This window comes from Pelophylax lessonae (assembly GCF_965119305.1).
Source record: "Pelophylax lessonae genome assembly, chromosome: 5".
Lineage (NCBI taxonomy): Eukaryota > Metazoa > Chordata > Amphibia > Anura > Ranidae > Pelophylax > Pelophylax lessonae.
Window position 1 is genome coordinate 410,370,377 of NC_138772.1, and position 19,421 is coordinate 410,389,797.

Genomic DNA, 19,421 nt, shown 5'->3' on the forward strand with positions numbered 1-19,421 from the left:
GAGTCAGTAAACCTACTTAGGTATTAATTATATATGGCATGTCCTATAAATGTGACTAAATGTGCTCTGCCTCTCCTATTAAAGAAGAAATGCCGGTTTTGACTTCGCTTATATGTAGGGCTCCCATATATGCTTTTTAGAGTGCAAAAATACACTTGTATATTGATAAGTTAGGCTGTGGTGCACAAGTCAAGGTGACAACACAGTACACACAGTCTCACATAAGCCTAAACATGTTAATTTAATTTCAAAAGTAATCATCAGTATTTACACGTGCCTCTTTTATCAAATAATACTAATAGGTGAACCTGCCATGGCCGTTGTGCGGGAAATTCCCATTTATGGCGACAATGCTATCGGACTGCAATTAGTACTTCTGTGCTGTCTCCCTGTCACACAAGTTTTCAATGGAGACTACTAGAGGCCATTTCAACACAAATTATGCAGGCATAGTCCACTGTTGTCAGTATTGGGTAAGAAATGTTATGTAGCCATCAATGGAGTCCATGTAGACAAGAGGGGGCTGCAAAGAGACTGCAGGATAGCAGCAGCCCTACGTTGCAGCAGAAGTTAAAAAAAAAAAGTTGAAAACAAGTACTTTATTTAACAAGAAAAAGAAAAATTTGGTATTATTGGTTAATGATCTTTTTAGATATACAGTACAGTAAAATAATAATAATGTTATCAGTATCTGTTAATGTTTTTTTTAATGGCTTACATATGTGATTTGTAATATATATATATATATATATATACATATATATATATATATATTATATGCATAATTACATGTGCAGGTTCTGGGGAGGAGTGTCTACCATCACCAGAACCCCTGAGAGATGCATGAAAGCAGCCTGTGATTCAAATTGCCAGTGACAATGAAAATCTGACATAGCAACAGCACGTCAGCAGCTTTTAAAATGATATGTTTAATCAACCTAATTAATACTGCATTGGTTAATTGTAACCATTTAACAATAATGAAGATACAATAATAATATTTTATGAACCACATAAGGGAAAAATAATAAAGGGAAGCCAGAGCCTTGCTTTACAGAGAATCTGTCAGTATAGACATATGAGTGCTGTCATTACTGACTTGTTACTGACCCTGAACAAGCATTTGCATATCATTGCTCCAGCATTTTATAAGCACATGCTTGCTTATAAACTCTGGTCCGACCACATCTGGAGTATTCTGTCCAGTTCTGGTCGCCAGTCCTCAGGAGGGATGTTTTGGAGCTGGAGGGGATCCAGAGAAGGGCAACTAAACTAATTAGGGGATTGGAGGACCTTAATTATGAAGAGCGTCTGCAATCGCTTGATTTATTCTCCCTGGAGAAGAGACGCCTGAGAGGGGACATGATAGCAATTTATAAATATATCAATGGTGATCTTGACATAGAAAAAAAGCTATTCAGTCGTAGAGAGTGCATGAGGACTCGAGGGCATACATTGCGATTAGAGGAGAAGCGTTTTAACCTCAGGCAACGTGGGGGGTTCTTTACTGTTAGGGCTACAAGATTGTGGAATTCTCTACCACAAGAGGTGGTTTCTGCGGGAAGTGTGGTGGCTTTCAAAAGACTCTTAGATGTACATTTCAAGGATCAGAACATACAGGGGTATGTGAGATGATTACGGCCACACACACCTACACAGGTTGAACTGGATGGACTATTGTCTTTATTCAACCTCACCTACTATGTAACTATGTAACTATGTAATATGTAGGTTTAGTGACTTACCAAGTAATGAGACAAGGATACGTATGGTAAGCTGGCAAGCGTGGAGCCTTTATTTTTATAACCTGCAAGATTCCTCATAAGGAACTCTAGAACACATATGGACATCAGTCAATTAAAACTCTTCAAATGGCCAAGGAGGGTTGCAAGGGAGAAATAAGAAGGAGATACAAAAAAAAAAAAAAAAAAAACAAGAGCCTAATATGTCTGCCATTGAGATAAGAACCCATGTCATCATGACCAGGTCAGTCTGGCTGCATATGAACAATAAAAAAAAAAAAATACAGTAATAAAAAAATACATATTTTGTACATACAGAAACAAACACACAGATAGCCTAAAGTGAACCTGCAGTTCAGCCTTTTTCATCTTTTGTATAAAAAAGAAAAAAAAGGTGGTGTAAAATCCCGTCTATCAGAATAATTCACCAATACATTTCCATTCTAAAAAAAATGTGCCTTAATTACAAATTCATTAAAAGAGTTTGTGGGGTTTCATTACCCTAAAAACATGAAACATTCCGTAATCCACATTGAGTATTTATTATATTTATTTTTACCTATTGTGCAGATAACTGGCACATGCATAGGCGATGCTGAACACCTTAGCCTAGCAAATACCACCCAGAAATCAAACAACCAATACAGAGGATGTATTTGTACCAGGGCTATACAGTCCATGCATAAAATACCTTTATAGGTCATATATAGTTAACCTATATTATTTGAGAACCCAAATCTGTTGCAAATCAGGTCTCCAGGATCTATAAAGAATAGATGGCTTGGTTTGCCTATAAATGACTAGCTTTAGGATTAGCTTCAAAGTGTAGATAAATTAGAAGGTATCATGGAAAATCCCTTGTGGGATGGCTTCTGATTTTTAAATTCTGTACTGTATACCCAAAGATAATGAGACTGATCAAATCCCATTGTACAAATTCTTCCTCCTTCCAAAATAAGCACTATGGGAACAGTGAGTTCAGTGTGATTGTTATTCAGTCATTATGACATCAGCGTTATTTGCCTATTTGTACTACTGGCAAATTATTGACAAATTATTGTGAATTCACATATGTTCCATTTAAATACATATGTCAATACAACAAGCATTGTAGTGTTACACCATGTGTGCTCCTTCGTTGTGGATAAAATGTGATTAAAGTATTAGTCCTACTTTTTTTTATGTTTCTGCCTCCATCACACCCTCCCCTACACAGCCAGGATGCCACTTAAAGCTCCACTGGTAATAATGGGTGGTGTGCGATACGTGCCTCTGGCTGTCTGGCTCATCTCATCTATGATTCATGGTACAGGGTGTGTATTGCTTTTATCATGTCAGGTCTGCCTATGCCCAGCTAGTACACATCCCGGAGTTTTCTCTGCTTATACCTAAGCAAGATCATCTATATAGAACATGGGATGGTTTACAAAAACATGACAAGCTATCCCAAGCAATCAAACAGAATATTTGCCTGACTTACGGCTATTGGCAATTTCTCTACATTTTCACCAGTGCTCTCTCTATTTTTTTATGTATAAACTTTTTAAACCGTGTTTTTTAATTTGTTGGGGTTTTTTTCCCTTCATTGTGATTTACAGTGCTAAAGAAATCTTAAAGCAAACACATGCTTATACTAGACATAGTTGCAAATTTGCTTTAGGGAAACAGCATGGATAAACATTCTCCACAATCCAATGTTTCACAGCGCCCAGAAATCTCCTCGCCCGAGACTGACCAAGCTACTCCTTACTTCTATTTCAGAAGGCTGTGGCCTAACCATTGGTAACTCAGGCAATCCAACACTGCAATATTGGAAAACAATAAGAGTGTTAATAGATCACAGCAGCAAGGGAGCACAGGGACCATATGTAATTTCTACCCTTTAAAACAAACCTGTTACTTTGTTCAAACTATTCATACTGATGGCACAAGATATAACAGATGACCTTAAACATAAGGTCTCATGCACACAGGGCATTTAAAAAAACAAGCTGCAAAGCCAGTTCTAACGCCAGGGAAAAGCAGCTGTAAAAACGCGCTTTTAGAAGCGTTTTGCATTGGCTTTTATCCACGTTTAGCAGCGTTAGGGTTTAGCAGCCTTTCTCTGCCCTCTTATATTTTCCACTCTCAAATCCAACTACTACAGCTTAAAAATGTTTGAGGTGGCTTAAAGCAGTTGTAAACCCGGAAAAAAAAAAATAATAAAACCTGCAAGACAAAGGCATAATGAGCTAGTATGCATCGCATACTAGCTCATTATGTATTACTTACCTTAGAACGAAGCCCCGACACGGACCCCCGGACACCGCTGCGGGCGCTGCCATGATCCCTCTGCGTCTCTTCCGGGTTTGGCGGCTTCCGGCGCTGTGATTGGCCGGAGCCGCGATGACGTCACTCCCGCGCATGCGCGTGGGAGTGATTTTCCGGAAAGCTCCCGGCAAGGAAAACTGAAGGTCCCCCCGGACCTTCAGAGCGCATGCGCCGCTTGCGTGAGCGGCTGCATGCACTGCAAATATCTCCTAAACCGTGCCAGTTTAGGAGATATTAATTGTACCTACAGGTAAGCCTTATTATTATAAAAGTGTCAAAAAGCGGGATACTACCGCTTTAATGCTGTATACGTTTAGGCGCGTCAGGCGTACAGGTACGTCGGTTTGCGGGAAGTGGTTAAAAACATAACATCATAAAAATTGGGTAAATAATCTATGCCACCCTTAGCAACAATCCTATATTGTTCTAACTATAAGGGTAATTGTTTTTCTATATGCATTCCAGCATGCTAATATGTATGTGTTCTATACCGAATTGAGTTGGAGCTGGTGGCAGCTCATATAAACATTACAGCATCTTCAAGGTTGGCAGCATTTTGTTACATGCAAATGTCTGTTTATTGTTTGTGTTACAATATGTCAAAGGTGCTTTTTATTCTTACCTTGAATTCAGCTGAAAAGTTTGATGATTAAAAAAGCAACTGTTCTATTTTTTTTCTATAAAAAAAGTTGAAAAACCTCTTAAGATACAGTAACGGTAAATGCCTATTAAAAAGCATCTTCAACCAATCAGATGAATACAGTGCAGACAAAAAAAAAAAGACATTTTCAAGCAAGATAAAGCATTGTTTTTAATATGGTTCCAATCCGGAGATCCATTTCTGAAGTTTTTCAAGATTGCCAATGGGTTAACAAACAGGGACACCCATCCCCATCAACAACAACTGCCATGTCCGACCATTTTCTACCTCCTTCTGAATAGTTATAACTGTAACTTTACTTATGGAAATGTGACTTATAAAGCTGGCGATAAATAGCTGGCTGAAGGAGAAAAAAAATGACACGATTCCCCCATCCACACAATTCAGGTGGATGGGGGAATCCTCCCCATTGCCCTACTCTATTCTAATAGCAGGTAGACTCTCCTGCTGTCAGAATACACAACTTAGAGCCTTTAATGCTGATCGTATAGTTTGTTTCCAATAGGGAGGTTGAAACAAAGTCAATTGGTAGAGTGACCACAAATGGATAGAAATGTATCCCCATTGAACCAGCCAAATTTCCATCCATGTATGGCCAGCTTTATAGTATACGGCAGAGTTCAAATTTTCATTGTTTGAAGAACATAGAAAATGATTTTTTCAGTAAGAATTTTAAAACCTGTGTCTAGAAGACTTGCTTTCACAAAGATCAGCCTTCAATAATAAGTCATTTGTGATTTCTAAAATAAATGGATATGAGAGGCATATACAGTATCTCACAAAATTGAGTACACCCCTCACATTTTTGTAAATATTTTATTATATCTTACTGAAGAAATTACACTTTGCTACAATGTAAAGTAGCAAGTGTACAGCCTGTATAACAGTGTAAATGTGCTGTCCCCTCAAAATAACTCATTACACAGCCATTAATGTCTAAACTGCTGGAAACAAAAGGGAGTACACTAAGTGAAAATGTCCAATTTATATCCAATTAGCTATTTTCCCCTCTCCGGTGTCATGTGACTCGTTAGTGTTACAATGTCTCAGGTGGGAATGAGGAGCAGGTGTGTTAAATTTGGTGTTATCACTCTCACTCTCTCATACTGGTCACTGGAAGTTCAATGTGGCACCTCATGGCAAAGAACCCTCTGAGGATTTGAAAAAAGAATTGTTGCTCTACATAAAGATGGCCTAGGCTATAAGAAGATTGCCAAGACCCTGAAACTGAGCTGCAGCACAGTGGTCAAGACCATACAGCAGTTTAACAGAACAGGTTCCACTCAGAACAGGCTTCGCCATGGTCGACCAAGGAAGTTTAGTGCACGTGCTCAGCATCATATCCAGAGGTTGTCATTGGGAAATAGACGTATGAGTGCTGCCAGCATTGCTACAGAGGTTGAAGAGGTGGGGGGTCAGCCTGTCAGTGCTCAGACCATACGCCGCACATTGCATCAAATTGGTCTGCATGGCTGTTGTCCCAGAAGGAAGCCTCTTCTAAAGATGATGCACAAGAAAGCCCGCAAACAGTTTGCTGAAGACAAGCAGACTAAGGACATGGATTACTGGAACCATGCCCTGTGGTCTGATGATACCAAAATAAACTTATTTGGTTCAGATGGTGTCAAGCTTGAGTTGGAGCAACCAGGTGAGGAGTACAAAGACAAGTTTGTCTTGCCTACATTTAAGCATGGTGGTGGGAGTGTCATGGTCTGGGGCTGCATGAGTGCTGCCGGCACTGGGGAGCTACAGTTCATTGAGGGAACCATGAATGTCAACATGTACTGTGACATACTGACCATTGCCCTGCTAAAGATGCTAAAGGTAAAGGTGATGGACTGGCCAAGCATGTCTCCAGACCAAAACCCTATTGAGCATCTGTGGGGCATCCTCAAATGGAAGGGGGAGGAGCGCAAGGTCTCTAACATCCACCAGCTCCATGATGTCGTCATGCAGGAGAGGAAGAGGACTCCAGTGGCAACCTGTGAAGCTCTGGCTAACTCCATGCCCAAAAGGGTTAAGGCAGTGCTGGAAAATAATGGTGGCCACACAAAATATTGACACTTTGGGCCGAAGTTGGACATTTTCTCTTAGGGGTGTACTCACTTTTGTTGCCAGCAGTTTGGACATTAATGGCTGTGAGTTATTTTGAGGGGACAGAAACATTTTATACTGGTATACAAGCTGTAAACTCACTACTTTACATTGTAGCAAAGTGTCACTTCTTCAGTGTCGTCACATGAAAAGATATAAAAACATATTTACAAACATGTGAGGGGTGTACTCACTTTTTTGAGATACTGTATATGTATATATATATATATATATATATATATATATATATATATAAAGCAGTGAATGTGGCATTCACCCAACACTCGCTGCAAAAGAATCTCTAATAAACGTATGATGTTACAGTGATTGATTCACTTACAGTGAATGTTTAGTAACTGCCACATTCACTTCTTTATAAATATGCCCCTTTAAGTGTGTGTAATAACATTTTTAGATATAAGGTGAAAAGGTTAGAACCCATGAAAGTTTTTTGTATTGTTGTTTGTTTTGTGGTGACCATTGCCCCAGTACAGAAAATAATGTTAAGTCCAAAATGTTTGAGTTTTCATAGGACGGCAAGGTGAGGGGAAATCTTCCAATGATAATACCAGTTATGGTGAAAACTGTCTAAGAGGAGACATCACTTTGCTCTGGGGAGATTTCCTTTTACTTCCTGTTCTTTTTCTGGGACAGGAACTTAAGAAAAAGCTTCTCAACAAGACATAGACAAACAAACAACAAACAGGGAGAATGAAAGAAAAAGGGGCATTTTATATGCCCCCCTTTTTCTCATGGGATAAGTGGCAGGTCAGATTATTTCCAGTCAGGTTTAGGCAGGAAGATAGCAGGTAGAATTTACCTCAGGGAACCTGCCTGGAGATATTGTGGTTAAGGGTGGAGTTTAGGCAGTCTGTCAGGTGATAGGTCAGTTAGTCAGAAAAGTGGGAAGGTATCTCAGGAATTTCGAGAGCATGCCAATAGGTTATATAAGGAGCTTGCATTACCTGAGGGGCTCATTCACCTCACAGCACTCAACATTGGAGTTTCCCAACCCTCCCTCCCCTTATGTCGCGGCTGTTTGTTATGTGGAAGGTCACTCTTGCAACTATGCAAGGGGGGACTAGTATGTTATTGAGCATGGGAGTTTGTCTTTTGAAAAATAATTATTTTATTTATTGATGCAGCCTGAGCTGTAATGGCTGGGTTGTCTGGAGTTTTTAATAAAATTTATTGATTCGTTATTTATTGAAGTTTAGCCAGTAATAAAGGGCCGCGGCCAATTTTAAGCCAAGTCTTCTGAGTCTTTGTCTTTTTTAAAAATAGAAGCATGTACATAAGTTTTTTATTCTAATTTTAGAGGGTATATCAAGATCCTGACTACTGTCCCATAAACATTTCTTACTCTATCCAAAACGAAACAAAAAGTTTTGACCTTACATACTTTTAAAAAAAAAAAACTTGTAATGAGATCTACATAGGCGTGTTGATCCTTTTTAATCACTGATTTAATTCATATACCAAGAATAAGTATGTGTTTTAGAACTGATGAAATTTCTTTTGACTTTTCTGATCGGTATGCCTGTTCCTGATCAGAGACACAGAAAGTACTGCAGCTTAAAAATCTTTATATGAGTGCACCACCTAAATACTAACCAATGTTTATTTTTTCTTTTTAGATATGTTTGCAGTGCAGTTGTAACTGGAATGTGCAGGTAAGGAAAGTTTATCCACGTTTCATTTTTGGTCTTTGTACTGCACCTAAAAAGCATACTTTTAGCAGGCCATTATATACTCGAGTATAAGCCGACCCGAGTATAAGCCGAGGCCCCTACTTTTACCACAAAAAGATGGGAAAAATGATTGACTCGAGTATAAGCCTAGGGGGAGAATGCAGGGCGGCGAGCATGGTACAGGAGAATGCAGGGTGACTGGCATGGTGCAGGAGAATGCAGGATACTGGCATGGTACAGGAGAATGCAGGGTACTGGCATGGTACAGGAGAATGCAGGGTACTGGCATGGTACAGGAGAATGCAGGGTACTGGCATGGTGCAGGAGAATACAGGGTACTGGCATGGTGCAGGAGAATGCAGGGTACTGGCATTGTACAGGAGAATGCAGGGTACTGGCATGGTGCAGGAGAATGCAGGGTACTGGCATGGTACGGGAGAATGCAGGGTACTGGCATGGTACAGGAGAATGCAGGGTACTGGCATGGTACAGGAGAATGCAGGGTACTGGCATGGTACAGGAGAATGCAGGGTACTGGCATGGTGCAGGAGAATGCAGGGTACTGGCATTGTACAGGAGAATGCAGGGTGACTGGCATGGTACAAGAGGATCCGGGGTTGTGGGCATACTACAGGAGATGCAGTGCTGTGGGCATGGTACAGGTGGACCTTGCCCGCAGCACTGCATCCCTTGTAGTATGCCCGCAGCCCTGCATAATGGCAGGTAGTGCAGCTGTTTCACTTACCTGTTCCAGAGGCGCCTCCATTTTAAAAATGGCGCCGCCCGGCGCCGACACTTCATTGCGCACGCGCCGCCACCGCTGGTATACTTGCGGCTATTCCCGGCCTCTCCCGAGCGTATGAGTATGTATGCGCCGGGCGGCGCCATTTTTAAAGCTTAAGCACGTCGGAGCGGCCAGGGACTTTTTTTTTTTTTCTTGACTCGAGTATAAGCCGAGGGGGACGTTTTCTGCACAAAAAAATGTGCTGAACAACTCGGCTTATACTCGAGTATATACGGTATTCATATTGTCGAAAAACCAGGAACATATAAAATAAAATGACAAACTAATTTATAGGTAACTTTGTGCCTAGTGTGTACTTAGTGTTTACCTAGAGTAAGGCTAATCATTGGAATACATGTTTTAAGGTTCTTATATAGATAAAATGAATATTACTGATTTTGGGTGGATAAGAAAAGGATCACGTGTTTATTCTTCTGCCATGTCCCATTTTTTTGCAGGTAAATAAAGGAAAAGACAAACATGGAAACATCACATGGCAGGAAGTCCAATATAGCACACGCCCAAAGCGTACATGGGTCGTACCTCCATTGGGTATGAGAGAAGAAGAAGATAACAGATACAGGAATCCTATAGCAAAGGTATGGAGTACATTGGGATCAACAAATGCAACTTTTTTCACACTTGGGCTGTGGATACAATAGAGATTAAAGCTAGGTTCATATTGAATTTAGAGTGGCTTGCAGCAGGGGGTCCAGTGTGTCCCTGTGCACCGTTTAAGGTCCGAATTAGGTCTGAATTTTTGACCGAATGAAAACGGACTAGAAGACATACAGAACTTTTCTGCAAAGCACTCCGCAGCCGACACGGAGCTGTGTGCACCGGCTCCATTGAGAGCCAGGCACAGTCTCCTGTCATGTGAATTGGATGGGGGGAAACCCGCATCCAATTCGCAAAAGTGTGAACCCTGCCTAAAACCTTTTTACTGAGAGATCTCACTACCTGTTAGCAGTCGTCTCATTATCAGCACATTGATCCCAGTGTGCTGCACCCAGGGCTGCTGATAGGGGGTGCCCACCAGTCCTCCTGTAGGGGGCCAAGGCACACAGGGGGGCCCCAACAGCACAGGGAATCGGTGCGGTCATGCAGAGGAGCAATTACAGAAGGAAGCCCTGTGCGGCTCTCTGCAGCAGTTGAAAGACATCTCCGCTGACACCCACTGCTATCCGATTCAGATCCTGTCCATGAAATCTAGATGGATGGAAACCCTATTTTCCATCCGTCTGGAGGATCGGATCGGATGGGATCGGATAAGAACGGACAGGCGGTCCGTTCTCATCCGATTTCCCATAGAGGACAGCGGGGATCTGACAGCTCCGTCTCTGCACACAGAGCGGAGATGGAGCTGTCATCCGCCTGCTCAGTGGGGATCAACGGATCGATCCCCTGCTGAGCAGAACAGACTCCATCGGGTGGTGCGTCCGTGTGAAAGGGGCCTAAGTCATAATGTGCTAGTATGCATCGAATACTAGCTCATTATGACATGCTTGTCTAAAAACAAAGCCGTCCAGTGGCTCGCTGTCACAGCTGAAGGTGCTTCCATCTTCACCCGGTCACCCTTCTGGGTTCACTTCGGCTAAATGTATGGCCAAGCTGGCGATGACCTCACTCCCACACATGCGCACAGGAGTCACTGTTTAAGGCGCAGCTCTGAAGGTCATGGGTATGCCGTTCTTTCAATGCACATGCACTGGTGACATCACCGGCTGCATCTAAAGTAAATATCTCCTAAACAGTGCATGTTTAGAAGATATTTACTGTACCTAAGGTAAACCTTAATATAGGCTTACCTATAGGTAAAAAACTTACAAAGGAGTTTCACTCCCAATTTAATGAAGTCTCCTGTGTCACATATTTGTACTTATTATTATATGGAGCCTATAATTTGCACCCCTTGTTTATTCATTATGCAGTTCCTCACAATGTCTTGCAATTTTAGAAATAAAGAGCATACAGATCCTCCTCTTCTCTGAATTGGAGAAGAGAGGTAGTAATTGAATCTATGTTTGTCTAACAGCACTAGTGCACCATTGTAAATATTACTGTAAAATATAACATTGTTTTCTTTTCTATTGTCTTAAAAGGTTCATTCTGATTTGGAGGTAAAGAAGGGTGTTATACTTTATAGAATTACTGGACAAGGAGTGGATCAACCACCTTTCAATGTGTTTATTATGGACGCTAAAACAGGATACTTGAATGTGACTGATGCCCGTATTGACCGTGAACAAATGCCTTTTTTATATGTAAGTTAAACTACTATGTTTCACATTTTAACTGTATTTAAAATAATAACAGATAACCTTACAACTGTATTTATGTGAGAATTGGTCAGGAATGTAGTCTGAATCTCTACTCCTAAGTTGTTTTAGCAGTTCAGGCCTATTTTCCAGGGGTAGCTGCATATGCTGCTTTGCAGTTGTATTATCTCCCTGTCAAAGCAGAAACATGGGAGTGTCAAGCTGTAAAGCCACTTTGGATGCTGACATTTCTGCTGTCTGAGCTCAGAGCTGATTGTCAGTATTTTGTCTGTGCTAATGAAGGAGGTTAAATTGTCATATTCTTACTGCAGCTGAAAGATAGTCAACATAAAAAATAATGCTTTGTTATATGACAATTTTGAGCATCTGCTATCAACACAGGATTAGGCAGGGAATATGATGGCTTTACATCCTAACATTCATTCTGGCACTTCTGCTCTGTCAGGGAGAGGATACAAGAAAAAAGTATAAAAAGCGAATTAATTTATCAAGTTTACTAGATGACAATTGGTGGTTACCATATCTATCTATAACATATAGACCCTCCGTTTCTTCTTGGTTTTTTATGGTGTTGGAAAGGGCAAAATACAAAATATGATTGATGAGAGTTTCTCCATTAACCTCTACCGTCAGAACTGCCTGCCAAGCATCGGAAAAGCTGCAGGGAAGCTTCCTATTAGAAGGAAACGTTAGAATTAGCTCAGGAGCTGCCTTCTAGGGGCAACATGGAATTTGGTTCCAACCTTGCCCCATGGTCCTTGTGTGTTTTTTGTTAATACTAGTAGAAACCTGTACCTCCTTCTAAGAAAAATAGTCCTCTGGTTGTCAAAAAAATGTCACCATACTTATCCTAATTCAGTGCCTTAAAGCTCTGAAGCCATAGGATTACCTTGACAATCAGGTAACTTATTTTCAGAAGTAGATGTCTGCAATGGTGCCCTCCATATTCTTTCTCTATAACTTTGCTTTACCATTTGTAATTTAGTTCAAAGATGCAAAATCAACATCTCAGTACTGTTCTATCAATGTCCATGCTATCAAATGGGGTTAAAGGGAATGGCTTGCAATAATAAAGTAATAGTTGAAGAGTATGTTTTAAAATGATAATGTTCTGTTTGGTTTAACTGCTAGACTAAGTGAACAGAGCTATGGCTAAATTTGTATACCAATGTTTACCCAGATAACAGTCCATGCTGTGACCGCAAGTGGCCAAGAAGTAGAAAAGCCTCTAAAGATGACTGTCAAAATTCAAGATATTAATGACAATCCACCAATATTCGGTGAAGCTATATTTGCTGGTTCAGTGGAAGAGAGATGCCAAGCAAGTAAGAGTCACATTTTTTTATTTACAAATTAGCATTTTAGGCCATGTTGGATTAAAATGTGTTTGGTGGACCACACCATACATTACACTTAGTCTTGTTGCTGCTGTTCAATGTTTAGATTTAGTTTAAAAGCTTGATAGCTGATAGTTACCTTCCCTGTGCTCCCCTGTTGCTCTGTTCCTTTTTTCAAGTCTAATCCCTATGAGCTCCATGTCGGAGCTTACACAGGGATTATGACATTCCTCCCTGCCCCATGTCCTTCCTTTCAGTCCCTGAGATTGACCATTAACATGCCATTGCACTGCATGCAAAAGATAAGGTCACATGCTCCACCATTCCTGAAAATATTGGGTATTTTCAAGGGCTCCAACAGATCGGTGGAGCTGTGGGGTAGTGTGGTGAAGGTATCAGTGGGATTTGGCCTTTCAAGAGAACCGCATTTTCTTAAGGATAAAAGTAAATGACTATTCAAATATCAAGACTACAAAACAAAAAAAAAAAGAAAATCAGGGGAGATAATCATTTAGCATGTCACCTATGTGAAAAAAAAAAATCCTGATTATAATAATCAATTGAAAAGCAAACACTATATATTATGCTGCCTTTCCATACCTTACAGCCAAAAATATATACATGTTTTCTGACTTGTTATTATTTTGTCTGTCCAATTTAGGCACGATGGTGATGCAACTCAGTGCTTTTGATGCCGATGAACAAAATACTGTAAATTCTCAAATCGCTTATAAAATTCTCTCTCAGAGTCCTTCGGATCCCCCAATGTTTATTATAAATCAGTACACTGGTGAAGTCTTCACAATATCTAATTTTCTCGACAGAGAGGTATATTCCCTATATACAGTATTTTTTTTGCCAGTTTTATACTTGTCTATGGCATCTCTTACACTAGGGTGCAGCTGAGAAGTTTGGACTTCCAATGTATCATATGATGCAATGCATGCAGCAGATGCTATTCAGGTATCGGAATGCACATTCAGACACTTGATCTGTGTTCCATCTTAGCAGTAATGTTTATTGAAAAGGATTCTAGAGGCAGTGCCTAAAGTCTAGTCCTATGTCTTGGCCTTGTGAAAAACTTATATTATCATCATAGGGCTGTGGCCACTGTCAAAAATGTAATCAGACTTCAGCTGGTAAAGCTAATACAAACATTATTTTGTGAAAAAAAAATTTAAATTAATAACAGCTAGGCGTAAAAAGGCCTAAATTGTATGACTAACCTAAATGTTTGTATTGTGAGAGGGTTAGAAGCCTTGTTTTGTTTTATTGATTAAGATATAGATCACCACAACTAAAGTGAGAGTCCAAATAAGTGTTTTAATTAATTGAAAAAGTTTAAAAGGTTCATCAGGAGTTAGCATATAATGATAAAAGTAGGAGTTGGACTTAATAAAATAAAAGTGCTCACAGAGCTCTATATGTTTAGTGCCCCCTGAAATGTATTGACATTTCCAAAGGATCATATCAACCTGTTTTAATGGGATCAAACTTGCATTTGAACTCTCACTTTGGTTGTGGCTCTGCATTTTTGTCTGTAAAAAAAAAATGCTAACCCTTCCCTATTCTTTTCAAAACTAAAAACAAAGCTTTGCAGCTCACCAGACCTAAATGTAGTGGCTGCATTAGTTTCCTTGTTTCAAGATAAGTAGATATTTAGGAAGTATTGAGAATACCCATGGATCTTCCATTTCTGTTGTAACTTTCAGTGAATTAAACTGAAAAATATAAACATCATAAACTGTTATTCAAGCTATGTTCTGTAAAGGATAACCCCCCCTGCCCACATGTATGAGAGATCAAGAGAGGAGGACTTCGTAGTCCAAATTAGTAGAGCAGCCTAGGGTGATAACACTGCTCCTTCATAAATATGGTGATAACACTGCTCCTTCATAAATACGGTGGAATGAGGATAGGACGTGCGTTACTGGTGGGATCACCAGGTAAAAACATAGGGGCACATTGGACTGAAAAAAGAAAACTAACGGTACATCTAAGAACTTGTAAGCTGATATATATATATATTTTATATATATATATATATATATATATATATATATATATATATATATATATATATAGATAGATAGATAGATAGATACCCTTTAATACATGTAATTATGGTATTATAGTTATTTATATCATATCACTTTTTATTTTACATGCTTATATACATTTTTTTTCTCTACATTTACATACAGACTTAGGCTGGCCATACATGTTCAAATTTCTTGTACAATTTTCTGTTAGATTTACCACAAACCACATAATATGAGGTCAAAGCTAAACAACAATTTCACTTGTATCCAATTAGGCAGGCCTTTGTACTACATAGTTGAAGGTACATTTCAAGAAAATTGTACAGAAAATTGTACAGAAAATTGTAAGAAAATTGTATAATGTATGTAATGTATGTAATGTATGTATAATGTATGTAATGTATGTATAATGTATGGCCAGCTTAAGTTGTCTGACAAACATGACAGTAGCACTGTTAGGTGCTCTTACAATAGGTATCTTTTAGTGACATTGTTTAATTCTTTCAAACTCATTTTAAAATGAAGCAGTTTCTGTAATTGCTCAGGTACCCCCTGGCAGGGTTTTAGTTTGTCCTATTCCCTGTCACTTTTCCTGGACAGCTTGGTTTGTTAGTAAATGTGAACACAAAAATAAAAGAAAAAATGTGAAATAATAAAGATAAATGAATAATCTAGGTATTGCCATACCATATATAAACCACATACATTTATGATAGTCAGTTCATCGATGAAACCTGTAGGCACAAAAACTTTGGCTCCCAAATGAATACCCTTGTTCTAACACTATCCCTGTTACACAGAACGTTTTCTTGTTTTACTGATACAATTCAGGCTTAAAGTATTGTGACAACATACATGTGAATGCACTTTTATGAGATGTCTGCATTAATATTTAAAAAGGGCAATACTGTATATGGCCAATGGATATACAGAGAAAAGCTTCCTTATACTTAGAAAAAAAGACTGTAATTTTCTTTAGTTTAGAAGAGCACATGTTATTTCACTTTTCTTCTATGTTCTAGACATATAGTAGTTACAGCCTTATGGTTAGTGGCTCAGACTTGAACGGAGGAGCTGGTGGACTTTCTGGGCAGTGTGGTGCCGACATCCAAATTCTAGATGTGAACGACAACTTTCCTGTACTTGAATTTGAGTCGGTAAGTAGTTTTGAAAGCTATATTTCCCAGGAATGCATAAAGAAAGTTAGATCATATTTCCATCAATTAAACTGATCAAGTTGCTAGTCATATTACTTCCCATAACAGAGGCGTAACTAGAACCTTCAGGGCCCCAGTGCAAGAAACCATGAAGGGCCCCCCGGACCCCTGGCCAGGGCCCTTCCCTTCAAGCCTGGGGGGAGCACAGTGGGGGGGGGGACCAGGGGAGCACACAGGGGCCCAAAGATAGCAGAACACAAGTGAACTGGATAGGAGGAGTGGTGGAGGCAGCATACAGAGGAACCAATTTCCTCAATTTTCCTCCTGCAGCTACAGGAGGAAAAAGGAGGACAGTGATTTCTCTACATGCTCCCCCCGCCACCCCTCCTATCTAGGTGTACAGGGGAGCCACACAGGCCCCCTTGACCATGGGGCCCGGTAGCAATTGCAACCCCTGCAACCCCTGTAGTTACACCCCTGTCCCATAAGAGGAGCCTACATAAGACATTATACATTGTATAACCACTCGAAGACCTGGCCTTTTCTGAAGCTTTTTGTTTACATGTTTAAATCAGTATTTTTTTCTAGAAAATTACTTATAACCCCCAAACATTATATATTTTTTTTTAGCAGAGACCCTAGGGAATAAAATGGCAAACATTGCAATTTCTTATGTTACATGGTATTTGCGCAGCCGTTTTTCAAACGCAAAGAATTGGGAAAGAATACACTTTAATGAATTTAGAAGAAAAACAAAACGCAAAATATTCCTGAATTTTTTTTTGTAAATTTTGAAAGATGATGTTATGCCAAGTAAATAGATACCTAACATGTCACACTTTAAAACTGCGCACGCTCGTGGAATAGAGACAAACTACGGAACATAAAAATCTCCATATGCGATGCTTTAAAAATGTTTACAGGTCACCTGTTTAAAGTTAAAGAAGAGGTCTAGCACTGCAATTATTGCTTTAGCTCTAACGTTCGTGGTGATACCTGGCATGTGTAATGCGAACACCAAGCAAGTGTGAAGATATAAAAATATATAAATTATGTAGAGCCAAAGGATAAATAATCACAAAATGTGTCAATAAACAAAAATATATATGTCTGTGAATGAATAAATACATATAAAATTGTATCACAATCAAAGTGCAAGTGCTCTTAATTAATGTGATAACAAATATATTCCAGGTGATAAAAACTATATCAGTGGATAAAACAATGGTTATAATAAATGACTATTGTCCCAATGAGTGCTTGTGCAAATAAAAAGTCACACATATGCATCCACTAGTGTGAAATAGAAATAGGTGCACAGAAGTTCATAACAAATAGGTGATATGTTCTAAGCTGTGTTATTATCAGAAAACCAGGTGCTGGTGCTTTAAAAAAGTGCCTTGGTGCATAAATGGTAATGCTGGCCACTCACCTCCTGGTTTGGCTCACAAATTATAATGAACCTTTTATCAAAGTGTGAAGATATGTTTTCTTGTATAGCTTGCCCTGTACTGACATTTGTCATAGTTAAGTATTTCTTCAAAAAGTATTTATAAGCCTCTTTTTCCAGAAAACACATTTTTTTAATACTACGCTAAAAAACCAAGAACTGAGACATTTAAGATGGAATTTCACTCTCTCAATCAACATTGACTATTTTAATCCTTATGCTACTAGTTTCTGTAAATAGATATGAAAGTATATCATATTTACTTGTTTTATGAGGTTTTTTTTTTTTTTTTACATTCCTACATTTCTTCCTGATTTTCAGGCCTGGGCCAATAATGTTATACACCCCAGGAGTCTTCAAGAGGGGGTTTTCTCAGCTAAGTACACCCTTCTGTATGCATGCCTGAACTAAAGGCAGGTGGATTCCAGAAAGTAAATGCTACATGAATCTTCTGTCCATACTCGAGATGGCCATGGACAGAAAAAAAGCTAGGGGGTGTTTTCAAAGGGATTTCTCAGCAAAATAAAGCATAGAGACACAGATGGATGAATTGGCTTTGAATAATAAAACTTAAAGTATAGGGCAAAGCTTTTTTTTATTTTTTATTTTTGGGTAGAGTGGAGAGGATTAGAACCCCTGTCATTTTTTATTGCTGTTTGTGCCCCCGTTAGGGAGATTTCTCCTCTCTATTTGTACTGTTTACCATTATCATTGAAGTGAAAGTAAAAGAAAATCCCAAATTTTGGGTTGTCCCCAGAAAATTAATAGAGGTGAAAACTTCCAATGGGGACACTAGTTCTGGTGATCTGGTGGTCCCCAAGGGATTCCCTTAATTTGCAGGGATTTCCTCTCACTTCCTGTTTGGGATTTGGGACAGGAAGTGAAAGGAATTCTCTGCAATGGGACACAGATGGAGACAAATAAATCTGACAGAGATCATAACCCTTCATTACTCTATCAAAAATGAAGAAAAATGTTTTGCCTATAGTTTTACTTTAAAGAAACTGTATTTTTGGTTTGTGGCGCTCAAATGCAGTGTAGTTCTGCTTTAACAGTGTGCATGTCTTTCTCTTCAGTACTCAGTCAGCTTTGCGGAGAACATGATTGGTTTAACTGACTTGAGGATGAAAGTGTTTGATGCCGATGAAATGTACACTGATAACTGGATTGCAGTGTTTGAGATCGTGTCTGGCAATGATGGCGGGTGGTTTGTGATTGATACAGATTCTCAGACAAATGAAGGCATTTTGAGAATTGTTAAGGTATGTATTTCTACATAATACTGAAGTTGGCTTTTTAAGGTAACACTGTGGTTGATGTTCTGTCTTCCTTTCTAACTTCACATTATCTCTTTTTTTTTTAATAGCCACTTGATTATGAATCAATGCAAATGGCCAACCTTGCTTTTCTAGTGACCAACAGAGCAGCTTTTCATTATTCCGTGATGTCTGAATATCAAGCAAGAATGACAAGCATTAATGTTCAAGTACAAAATGAGATTGAAGGACCAGTTTTTGTTCCAAATCATTATAATCTGAACATCCCTCAGGGTTTAAGCCAAGAAGCATTACTGCAATATGTGCTTGCAAAAGTTACAGCTATAAACCAAGAAACGGGCCAGGCCGCCACAAATGTTGTGTAAGCTGTAAAGATTTAGGCATTGAATATGTTCACTATGATTCTGAGCATGTAAAGGATATTGAATCTATGACAAAACGATTTAAATAAGCTTGTTTTATCTAATATTCCAAAACATTTTTTATACCTCTTCATGCCATGATTTCATTTTTGTAATATTCTATTTTTCTAAATTACTAATCATAAGGTACATACCAAGTAGAGACCTGAATGCAGTGTAATGTCATTATAGGTCT

General features: G+C 39.1%; 1 protein-coding gene across 1 annotated transcript in view; it reads left to right on the forward strand.

Moving 5' to 3' along the window:
- Nucleotides 1–6,492: 6,492 nt before the first annotated feature.
- The window catches only part of LOC309555628 (desmoglein-1-gamma-like), a gene marked incomplete at its 5' end in the record, with an annotated part of 46,695 nt that continues 33,766 nt past the window's right edge, over nt 6,493–19,421 (forward strand). The window contains 8 exons of the mRNA XM_082257671.1: nt 6,493–6,537; nt 9,741–9,881; nt 11,385–11,546; nt 12,742–12,886; nt 13,560–13,726; nt 15,963–16,097; nt 18,624–18,809; nt 18,914–19,185. Of these exons, the coding sequence (XP_082113797.1) occupies nt 6,493–6,537; nt 9,741–9,881; nt 11,385–11,546; nt 12,742–12,886; nt 13,560–13,726; nt 15,963–16,097; nt 18,624–18,809; nt 18,914–19,185 (1,253 nt within the window). The remainder of the gene's footprint in view (nt 6,538–9,740; nt 9,882–11,384; nt 11,547–12,741; nt 12,887–13,559; nt 13,727–15,962; nt 16,098–18,623; nt 18,810–18,913; nt 19,186–19,421) is intronic.